General features: G+C 28.6%; 2 protein-coding genes across 2 annotated transcripts; one reads left to right on the top strand and one right to left on the bottom strand.

The window, feature by feature from the left end:
* The first annotated feature begins 2,100 nt into the window (after positions 1-2,100).
* LOC145185856 (arrestin domain-containing protein 3-like) lies at positions 2,101-6,607 on the top strand. The gene is made up of 7 exons (XM_080061892.2): positions 2,101-2,278; positions 3,792-4,025; positions 4,528-4,695; positions 4,837-5,010; positions 5,384-5,626; positions 5,739-5,917; positions 6,020-6,607. Exons 1-7 carry the CDS (start codon positions 2,140-2,142, stop codon positions 6,155-6,157), a joined length of 1,275 nt encoding a protein of 424 aa, XP_079918018.2. The 5' UTR covers positions 2,101-2,139; the 3' UTR covers positions 6,158-6,607.
* A 2,668-nt stretch (positions 6,608-9,275) lies between these two features.
* Positions 9,276-10,305, bottom strand: LOC149884241 (uncharacterized). The gene has a single exon (XM_090098110.1). It carries the CDS (start codon positions 10,146-10,148, stop codon positions 9,276-9,278), a length of 873 nt encoding a protein of 290 aa, XP_089954236.1. The 5' UTR covers positions 10,149-10,305.
* Positions 10,306-11,547: the final 1,242 nt, after the last annotated feature.

The raw sequence follows: 11,547 nt of genomic DNA, 5'->3' as shown, positions 1-11,547 counted from the left end.
TGAAACTCTTCTCCGTAATCATGTTAAGCAAATAAATGATTTAGCGCTAGAACTATAGTTCACCATTAAGTATTTTCAACTATTTTTTATTTTTAATTAGTTTTAGAATATTAATTTTTTAGTTGATAAAGTTATCTAAAAAAAATCTATTTATTATTGTTACTTACGAGTTTTTAAGTTAAACTGCTTTAAAACTGTTTGGTTAGTGTATAATTATTGTTATTTTAAGCAGTTTTTATTATAAATAAGTAAATATTAAAATGAAAAACGTGTTAAATTGGTAACTTTGATTTTAATGGATTTAAATGAACTGCGAAATTTTAAAAGAGCGTGAATTGCGAATGATAAAAAAAAAAGAAAAAAAGAAAAAAAAATCAAGCGAATGTAAAATTAAAAAGATAGAAATCAAATTCTAAAATAAAAGGTTAGAAATTTTTTATGAAATAGCTAAACCGGATTGATAATAATAAATTGAAAAATTCAATTTGTAACAGGAAAAGAGTATTTAGAAAATAAAGACGTCCGGTTATTACAAATCGCAAGTAAAAGCATGTTAATTTTTTTAATTTGCCATTTTGGAAAAACGTCGTATTAAACTTCGCAAAAACTCGGGTTGAGGAAAAAGAAATGGAAATAGATATTTCTGGATTAAAGTTTAATTAGGGTTTCATCTGTTTTAACTTTGCTACATATCAATGTCGTAAAAATTTACAATTTTATTCAATCATAAATAAAATGTAAAGTATGAAGAACGATTTTTAATACACTTTAACGGCAATTATTACATTTGTTTACATGACTTGTAAAAACTGTTAATTGTTTTGTTATATTGCTAATACTTCTACATGCAATGTACTTATAAATAGCAAAGAGAGAAAGAAAATAAAAAAAAACAAAACAAAAAAAACACTCGGACCGCCACTTCTTTTCTACCATTACTTCTATTAAACTTCTCTTAAACTATGTAAAAAATTAAAGTACGGCTGATTGTTATAAGTTCACATCGTATGTGATTTCAAAAATCGTACTAAGCTTTTATGCTTCCTACACTCGGTGAACAGCCTTACTCGCCCTGTGCTTTAGGCATAATTGATGCATTTAAGCCTGGAGATACTTTCTTCAAAATTTTGCTTTATTTTTTCATAAATCGTTACTTTTCAAACTCTTAGCATCAATATGTCTAAACTCATAGAATTTTCTTTTTCATCAGCCATTTCGTGTTGAGTTAAAAGAAACCGAAATTAATAATATCTTGAAGTTGCGAACAGGTCGTACAGAACGTCGCAAAAACAAATCGACGTTTACATTTTAGGTTTTCCCCAGCATAAATGTTCACGCTTTCCTCATGCTGGAACTGCCTAAAATATACTAAAACTGTTATGCTAACTATGGCAACTAACACGCTTTATTAGTTTAAAATTATGCAATGCTATACCTACCAAATTAAAACTAATCGCTTTCCTTGACTTTATTTGATAGATAAATAGCAGAGTTTTTATCTGCATATCCATAATTTTTATTGATCTTTTGTTGCAACCTAAGTATTCGGAATAGTTTGTGTTTTCGCAGTGTTTTATTCGTATCCTGGATGGTACATTCATCGTAAAATCAAGAGATCACTTGAGAATGTACACATAAATTTGTAACCAAATGTTTGTATTCTTTAAAAGTAAATCTATATATTATAAAACTGTTTTGTATTCAATTAAACATTTTTGTGCTGTTTAAGCATAAAAATTAGTTTAGGTTACAAAATATCAGAGTTGATTCAAAATTAAAGCATTTTTCTCTATGGTATTTCTTATTTGTTAGCAATAGATATGGAGTATACATGTAAAGTTTGAGTTCTTATTATTGGAACATATCTACATATATTATGTTGTTTAAACTTATGAGTTAATTCTGTCATATGTCAATATCACTTATTTTTTTGTTATTTTAGAAATATGCCTTGTTTCTATAATTTTTTTTTTTTACTTGTATATATATATATATATATATATATATATATATATATATATATATATATATATATATATATATATATATATATATATATATATATATATATATATATATATATATATATATATATATATATATATGCACATATAGCACATTTAGAAAAATAAAAAGTAAATGGTTAAGTTGACAGAGTTTGCTATCATTTTTGACAACAATCGTGAAGTATTTTATCCTGGAGAAGTAGTGACAGGAAGTGTTATTATGGGCTTAAGTCGCCCTATGGAGATGAGAGGAATTAAGTTGACAGTGGAAGGTAAAATTGCAATTTATTTTTTATAAATCCACAAAGCTAACTGCTCTAATTACTCTTTAATTTTTATTTTATGTATACTCATTCTGTCAATATAAAAAGTATAAGTAAAAGTATTTGGTTACTCATTATAATCTTCTTTTGATAACATTGTTATGCTTTTTTTTTCTTTTTGTATAAGTTATTGGAAAAATTTTAGTTTAATTTTTCTAGCTAAATAATCAGTTGTTTGGTCACATATGTACAAAAGTCAATAAAATGCTTACTTTAGTATTTAAAGCACATTTATTTAAAATGAGGTTAAATGCAGTAGAACAAGAATTTTAACAAACAAAGAGGTCAGTCAGATAAAAATTGGGTCTTAAATTTGGTGTAAACCAATCAATAGTTCATTGTCAATTTAAAAAAATGATTATTCAATAGAGAAAAAGTGAAAAGACTCCCAAGTACACAATTGAACAGCAATGCAAAGAAAAGAAGCAAAAAATTTGTTAACCACCTCTGTAATATAATCGTTGTAATCATAATGTAACGTAATCACTTCTGTAATATATAATCACTTCTGGTCATTCATAATAAAAAGTCCTTTTCTTTTCCAAGTGCTAACATGCCTAAAAATTCTGGATACTACATAAACATCAAAGAAACATGCTCAGAAAGAGTTCGCTTTGTAGGAAAAGAGAAACTTTCTGGGCATGTATTGGCTTTGTAGAAAAATTGTTTATGTCAACTATCATGGCAACTTTAACTATTTATTATGGCCAGATTTAGCAAGCTCTCATTACTCTTAAGATTCTCTTAATTGGATGGATGAATATGTCAGTTATGTCAATAAGGAATCCAACCCACCAAATATGCTCAAGCACAACCAATTAAGAACATTTTAGAAAAAAAAATCATAGCTTTTTTTTTTTTATTTACAAATAAGTTACTTAAGTTGTTATTTTGTCCAATAACTTGTGGATTGCCTGTTTAGTCATAAATTTATTCAACTTCTTTTTAAATAATTATATAGTTTTATAAAGTTCTAATCTTAATTGATATTCCCCTAGGTCCAGCTTTCATGAGCTTGGCAAGTCCTCTTAGGCCTTTTACTTTTATTTATTTTTGTTGCTTTTTTTAGTTTACTTAACTTAAGAATCTTACCTGATTCTTTTTATCACTCATGGAGTTTTCAATCAGTTTTTTATTTCTCTTGAAAAATATGCATGTCACCTTGTAAAAGATGTTTTGCTTTTGTAGTTGATGTCAGGAATATTGTAAATAGTTATGAACTCATGAAATTGTGGTTTTTAATAAGAAGTATTCAGAAATTGTTAAAATTTATTATTCTAAAGTCATAACTTGACATTTTTTTGTTAACTAAAACTCAATTCTTTGTGAAAAGTTTCAGATAAATTAAATGTTTCATCATGTCACAACATTTCATAATATTTGCAATGCATACTTTTAACAACCACTACTGCTACTATTAGTATTAATGTATGTTTTATTTTTTCAAATAATGTTATTTTAGGTAAAGGTTCTTGTAATTGGTGTGAGAGTTCAGGGGTAGGTGATAACAAAAGAGAACATCACTATAGTAATAGTGAAAATTTATTTGAATATCAATTATGGATTCATGGAGGGACAACTTTAAAGTTTCAAAGTGAAGCTGGTCAAAGTTTTCATCGTTTCAAATTTCATCTTCCTGTTATTTTACCAAGTTCATTTGAGGGCAGCCATGGACATATTCGGTATCAAGTTTCTGGTAAGATATTTAAGAATACTCATGCACAAATTTAAAAGTTCATATTAGAGTGCTATTTAAGAAGATTTTTATGATATTTGCTGTTCATCCTGTCAAGTTAGAACTGTTTTGTTCTCCCATTTTAATTGTTATGAAGAAATGGATTATCAATTTTAATTGGTAATGATTACTTTTAAAATACAGTTCATTTTTTTAAATCTATTTCTAAATAATTTTTTAAAATATAAGTTTTTTTAAAAATATAAACAAGTTTAAATATAAATTAATAGTTTAAAAAGATTACAATTTCAAGTAATTCTAACTTTATAATCAATAGCTTTCTTCCAACTTTTAAAATGGGAACTTGAACAAAATAAATCTAAACTGAAGATCTGTAAGTTGTAAGTTGCACTTGCAATAAATAATTTTGTTTTACATTTCTTTTGGTAATTGTGTATTATTGTTTTATCCAAGATTACAGGTAAAAGGTGCCTGTATTTTAATTGGGTTGCATAATATTTAGCTGAAATTGACAAGCCTTGGAAGTTCAACCACAAAACTAAAAGGCCTTTCACTGTAAACGAAATAATTGATACAAATTTAGCACAGTATAATTCATTACGACCTGGAGGTTCGAAACACAAAGAAGTTGGATGTTGTTGTTGTGCAGCTGGACCTCTGGATTTGGAAGGTATTGTTCAAGTTTTTTTTAATTTTGTTTATTGAAAATCTGTATTTTTCTAAATTTTGGGTTTCTTGTTAAAATTAATGTCAGAAATTTTACTTTGTTTGGAGCCTTTACATTTCCATGTTAAATTTTTTTTTTCCCCAGCAAGTATTGATCGATGTGCTTATTGTCCGGGTGAATGGATAATGGTAACTGCACGAGCTACAAACAACACTACTCGTGATATGGCTGGCATGAAGGCTAAGCTTTACAAACATGTAGAGTATATAACCCCCACAAAAACAAATACTTGTTCTGAAAGTATTTCTGAAATTGTTGGTAAGTGAAATTCTAAGAATTGTTCATAAAATAATCATAAACAATAACATTTTCTACTTCAAATAAAAGAACTCATCATATATCTCATAAGAGACCGCAGCAATTTGTATTTAAGATTGTTTTAAATTGATTGGACATCACTTAAAACATGAACATTAATTAAATAGACCTTAACATTATCAAGAGGCTATACAATTAAATATTCTTAATGTTATCAATTAAATTGTTCGTTTTTATTTCTACTGTGTAACTAGTAAAACACTATTTAGCACTAACATTAGTATTTGTTTAAATCAATTTCATTTTATGTTTCAATTATTCTTTTTGTAAATGCTAATGCTGATGGAAAGAATCTGTTAAATCTCAAATATAGGTCCAGCTATTCCTAGAGGTCAATCTTCTTCATGGCAAAACCAACCTTTCAGCATACCTCCAACCTCCCCTTCTATTTTATCATCACGTGTTATCAAAGTTTGGTACGAGTTACGAGTAGAAATAGATGTTCCTTGGGGTTTTGACCCTGATATAAAAATGCCAATTGTTATTGGCACAGTGCCATATCGCACATTGAATGGTCAATCTGGTCCTGGATTTCAATATTTAAACAAGCAAACAAGTCAGTGTTTTCGTTATTAGCACCTCATTAGTAACACTTTTTTAAAATAAAATTCATGAATTATAAAATGAGTATTAAGCTTTAAATCAATGTAACTTATGAAAAAATTAAGGTTCTGCTGCCAGTTTTGCTCCGTCGACTGTTGGCTTCATGGGTTACCCAGAAATGGGTCCACCTTCATATGCTGCTGCTGCTGGAGCCACTCAAACAAACATTGGTGACAATGATGATAAACATACCTTTGGTAATATGAACTACGTACCAGTATACACATACAATCAAATGCCTCCGGTAAGTTTTAAAGTATTCTTACGTACATAAAACTCTAAAAATTGCTGAAATCTGAGCAATCAGAAATGAAAAACATAAAACATGTTTATTACTTTACTGTAGCCGGAAGCAAATGGTATACCAACGACTAATCAACTTCCACCATCCGTTATAATTCAGCAACCGCTATTATATCCTCCAATAGACTCGCAACCTCCTACTAGCGCTTCAATAAATTTCACTCCAATTTCTTTAACCTGATGTTTATTTCCTTATAGATTTTAAACGAATATTTTTTTATGCAGCGATCAACTAAACTTCGCCTTTATTCACAATGTATAACTCTTTAAAACAAAAAATGTTTATTTATTGGTTTTCTTATTTAAAGTTAGGATAACGTTTTTATATAAATGATATTAAACCGAGAAAAAGAAATATAAAAAAATTTTAACGTATTGATTAGCTACTTGGTATATGCAATTTTTGACGGAATATTTCTCAAAATACTTTTAACGGCAACCACTTTTTGAATGTTTTCTGGCGAAATTCTACACGAAATTTTTCTATAAACTTTTTAAGAATAAAGTTTGGTATTTTTATTTTCTCAAAGGTTTTTTATATTCTCGAAACGTTTTTATCTTGCGAAATTTTTTAGCGGTTACAAAAATAGTTGTATAAAGCTATTTTTAAACTTGAAATTTTTTAAACCTCTTTTTAGTTTATTGACGTGACTCTCTCATTGATTAAACTAATCTTGGTGGCGCGCTCTAATTTACATAGCTATTTTTAATCTTTCCCAGTCTCTGTCATGATAAAAGTACAATTTTTTAAAATATAAGTTTCCATTTATAGAAGATACTTTAGTAAATTTAGAAAATTCTTAGAGAAAAGGGCTAAGTCAAGTTTAATTTGTTAACTTATAAAGAGGTGTAGCGACGAATGCCATCAAATCAGAAAAAGAAAGTTCAACCAAGGAATATTCACGGAATTTGTGAATGCTTCTTTTTACAGAAATGGATTTTTATAAGAATTTTTAAAACAATATCTAATTAACTATTCACTGAATTATATTCAGAAATTTCAAACTTAAAAATTGTCTCTTCAAAACATTTTGACTTTTTAACAAACTGTGTCATTTAAATAGTTAATGACGTTTGGGAGTTAAATATGATTGACATAATTTAAAACTTTTATATAAAAAAAAAATTATAAGGCTTAAAAAATTCCACTAATCTGCGAACTTAAGGCGGCTTTCCACGGAGCGAATTATTTCGCGCGAAGCGAATTAATTCGTGTCTATTTTTTCGCTGAACCAGAAATTTGATTTCCACGTAAGTTTAGCATAACTTTTAGCGCGCTTTTTGGAAAACATGTTGACGAAAAAAAGATGGCTGTTATTTCGAAGAAAATTAATTATTTTAAAAATGATGCAATTGAAAAGAGAAAAAGTAAAGAATAAAAAACGATTTTGGGTAAGAAAAGTTTATGCCGAACGCCTACAGAAAGGAGAGTTTCATTTATTAATCCAGGATTTACGTTTACACGACCAGGAATATTTTTTTAAGTATTTTCGTATGTCTTCAACAACTTACGAAGAGTTGCTTTCGTTCGTAGCGCCTATCATTGTAAAACAGAGAACAACCATGAGAGACCCTGTTAGTCCTAGTGAAAGGTTGGCCATAACACTTAGATTCCTTGTAACAGGTGATGCTCAGTGTACTATTGCTGCAAGTTACAGAATCAGCGCTTCCACTATCAGTAGGATTATTAGTGAAACGTGTGCTGCTATTTGGACTTCATTGAAAGAGAGAAACTATCTACACGTTCCATCAGAAAAACAAGAATGGAAAACAATTGCAAAAGAATTTGAAAATATGTGGAATTTTCCGCATGCTATAGGTGCAATAGATGGCAAGCACATTGTTATGCAAGCTCCTCATAATGTATAGAGTATTTTAACTATAAGAAAACGCATAGCATAGTTCTTCTAGCTGTTTGTAATGCTAAATACGAATTTACTATGGTGGACATTGGTGACTCTGGAAGACAGAGTGATGGTAGTGTTTTTAATAACTGCAGTCTTGGTTATGCAATTGAAAATAATAAATTGAATATTCCTGATCCAGAAAAGATTGGTAATTCAGATAAAATAATACCGTACGTTTTAGTTGCTGACGATGCTTTTGGTTTAAAAAGGCACATGATGAAACCATATCCCAATCAAAACATTCTTTTAAAACAAAAAATATTTAATTACAGACTTTCAAGAGCCAGAAGGGTTATAGAAAATACATTTGGCATTGCCACATCACGCTTTCGAATATTTCGCAGACCAATTATTGCTAATCTCGAAAAAGTAATTTTGATTACACAAGCGATTGTAGCCTTACACAACTTTCTGATGAAAAAAAGGTCAGCAAACAATTATCTCTACTGCCCCACAAATTATACTGATATCGACGGTCCTGCTGGGTTTAGACCAGGTGATTGGAGGCAAGATAATTCATGTTCTGCTGCACTGCAACCACTGTCATCAGGTTCTAACAACTACTCAAAAGACGCAAAGCAAGTTAGAGACGACTTTAAAGAGTACTTCAATTCACCAGAAGGTGAACTCGAATGGCAATTAGACTTAGTAAATAGAAATTCATAAAAAAATTGCTTTAAAAAACTGTTAACATGTCAATTCTGATTTTTAAAAAAAAATTTAAAATGTTCTAGAATTTCTGTAAATTTCTATAATTTCCGTAAAGTTTCTGGTTTTAAATATATATGTTAATACTTTTGATAAACATTTAGAAATTCATTTGAATGTTATTTCATATAATTTATTTGTATCTGTAACACAGATAAAAATAAGGCATTAGCAAATATAAAATATATATAAGTAGATTTTAAAAAAAAAAATTAAGGTGAAAAGTCTCCATAGTAAACCATGTAGTTTATGGGTAGTTACTATCATCTATTAGTCAAAATATTACGACACTTTATATTCTGATATTTTATTAAGACAAAGTTATTAATGTTAACAACTGATATGATAAAAAGACTTTTAGAGTAAATTATAATATAATTTATATATATATATTATATATATATAATATATATATATATATATATATATATATATATATATATATATATATATATATATATATATTTGTATAATTGCTATAAATCAGTTATCTAGTTTTATTGCTAAGATTTGGTCTTATAAATATTATCAAGTTTTTTTGTATTGGTGTAATTATTTTTGAAGTTTTATTAACTTTTTATTAATTTTATATATATATATATATATATATATATATATATATATATATATATATATATATATATATATAGTTATATTATAATTTAAGTTATATTATAGTTTACTCTAAATTTCTTCATGCTCGCCATATTTCATGTTGAAAAGAAGTGTTTTTATCTTTATCATAGCCCGTCTGTTTTCTTTTATTGGGAGTTCTTTCATAATTGGAATAAGGCTTCGACAAAATAGGGTTGTTTCATCTTCCTCGACATCTTCCATTGACTTTTTTAACATCTTGTCACACTCTACTAATGATTGTGACAATTGTGACAATGACTCATCATTTTGATTTTTGATCCGTGCTTTTTTTGGAATGGATGGTCTTGTACAGCTTAATCTTTTTCGATTTTCAGTTAGAATTAATTCACTGCTACAACTACTGACACTTGGACTTAATGGTGAAATACTATGCTGTGAGTGAAATGACGGTGAAGCAAAATCTGGAAAAATATCTACATTAGATTCCGTTAGTTTGTTTGCACTTTTTTCATGTAAAAATGCCATTTGATCAAAAAACCTACATTTTGGTAAGTTTGAGGCTGCTGCTCCTGATCTAGTCATACGGTTACGTTTATCTAAACATTTTTTTAGTGTATCTTTCAGATTTTTTAACTTTTTCTGAAGGAAGTCCTCTTCCTTACAAAATTTTAATGCAAGTTTTTTCCACGCATTTAATTTCACTAATCTATCTTTGTATGTGGGATGATTAACATCCCATAAGCTTGGAAGCTCACGAACAGCTTCAAGAAAATTATCTATATCGAATTCAACAGGCATACAATGATCGCTTTCATTCTCTTCATTTTCGACTACTTCACCAACTACTTCTTCATTCGTAATTGCAACTTCATTTTGAGAAGCATTTAATAAAGCTTCCAATAAATCAACGTTAACATTTCTTTCTTTAAACCACTGAATAAACGTACTATTGTCGGCCATTATAATTTTGTTGTGTTTGTTTATTTCCGAATTTGCATGTTTGAATATTTCAAAGGTTCTGATTGGCCCTTTCTTCAAGCGAAAAAATTCGCTACAAAAAAAGTAGAAGTCGATCCAACTATTTTGCGAAGAGAAATTTTTCGCCTTGCGATAAAAAAAATCTTTGTGCGCATGCTCTCAAATAATCTTGGCGAAATTATTCGCTTCGCGCGAATTAATTCGCTCCGTGGAAAGCCGCCTTTATGTACAGTCTGAGGTTAATGTGATAAAGTAATTGCGTGCGTATTTTCACACTTCACGAAAAAAAACCGAAGCCCTCGCTAAAAATTGTTTAACAAATTTATCGTTTTTCAAAAACTAAAGGTGCATCAAAAGTTAGTGATTTTCTTATTATTACGAAAATACTTGTGTTCTAGAACAGAGTGCGTGTGTATGTATGTATGTATGTATGTATGTATGTATGTATATAAACTCTGTTCTAGATTTTTTTTTTAATTATTGAAAAATGAATTAACCCAATCTTTATAATTTTTTTTAGACTTTCTGATGTCTAAATTGTATAAGAATTGTGTAATTGTCAAAGTGTGAGCACCAGCCTAAGAAGGTCAGATTTTTCTAGAGCAATAGAGATTGACTTCATATTCTTTTTGTTACCAGCAAAGTGTTAACGACTCTGATATAAACGCAGGTGAAACATAACTGAGACAAGTACGGATGCTTGTTTCAAACATACCATTGTTACAAAAACGTCTCCGATAGCGTTGTTCAGTTAATCAGAATAATAAACTTATAAAATCTATAGATCCCTCTTTAAAAAAAAAACAAAAAGCAGTTGAACCTCTTTTGTAAATCCTGAGATATCATATTGCTCATGGCAAAAAAACAGCATTTTAATAAAGAATAAACTCGTTTACAAATTTTAATTTTCGAGAAATTTTTACGGTCGGTAGAAACTAAAAGTTTTATTATTACTTGTCATTGTTACACACACAAAAAAAATTGGTTTTATCCAGCTCTTAAAAAAACGAGCACACCAAATGAAACTTCAAATGTTTCTTTCGTAGCTTGAGCTTTAATCCATGCATTGATACACGTGCTTTGAATACTTTGGCGATGCATTATTTGTCATGCGCGATATTTTAATGGCATTTTGCCAGATATCATGCTAACGTGGTGTGACCACGGTAACTTATTTGAAGATCGTCGTAAAATTTTAATCTTCAAGTAAATTAACATTTAAACGTCACAAAATTTTAAAAAGATTCTTTGAACTCTTGGCATGAATTTAAAACGCAAGTATAAATACGTGCATTAAAAGTTAATGTTTTAGGTTTTCCACGTCGTAGATGCCGCAAAGTACGATGGTATATCTACAGTTTAAAAAAACCAAAGAAATCTT

This window comes from Hydra viridissima, unplaced genomic scaffold (genome assembly GCF_058129835.1).
Source record: "Hydra viridissima isolate aposymbiotic clone 2 unplaced genomic scaffold, HvirCarnegie_v1 scaffold_9, whole genome shotgun sequence".
In the NCBI taxonomy this organism is placed as follows: domain Eukaryota; kingdom Metazoa; phylum Cnidaria; class Hydrozoa; order Anthoathecata; family Hydridae; genus Hydra; species Hydra viridissima.
The sequence above is the reverse complement of the archived record's forward strand: the minus strand, read 5'-3'. Positions and strand labels throughout refer to the sequence as shown.

What these genes read in the sequence shown, in the direction of transcription:
- LOC145185856 (XM_080061892.2), top strand. Translation starts at nt 2,140, where the DNA reads ATGGTTAAGTTGACAGAGTTTGCTATCATTTTTGACAACAATCGTGAA. An exon ending in TATTCGGTATCAAGTTTCTG is followed by an intron (nt 4,026 to 4,527) that starts GTAAGATATTTA and finishes CATAATATTTAG; the next exon opens with CTGAAATTGACAAGCCTTGG. An exon ending in ATATTTAAACAAGCAAACAA is followed by an intron (nt 5,627 to 5,738) that starts GTCAGTGTTTTC and finishes GAAAAAATTAAG; the next exon opens with GTTCTGCTGCCAGTTTTGCT.
- LOC149884241 (XM_090098110.1), bottom strand. Translation starts at nt 10,148, where the DNA reads ATGGCCGACAATAGTACGTTTATTCAGTGGTTTAAAGAAAGAAATGTT.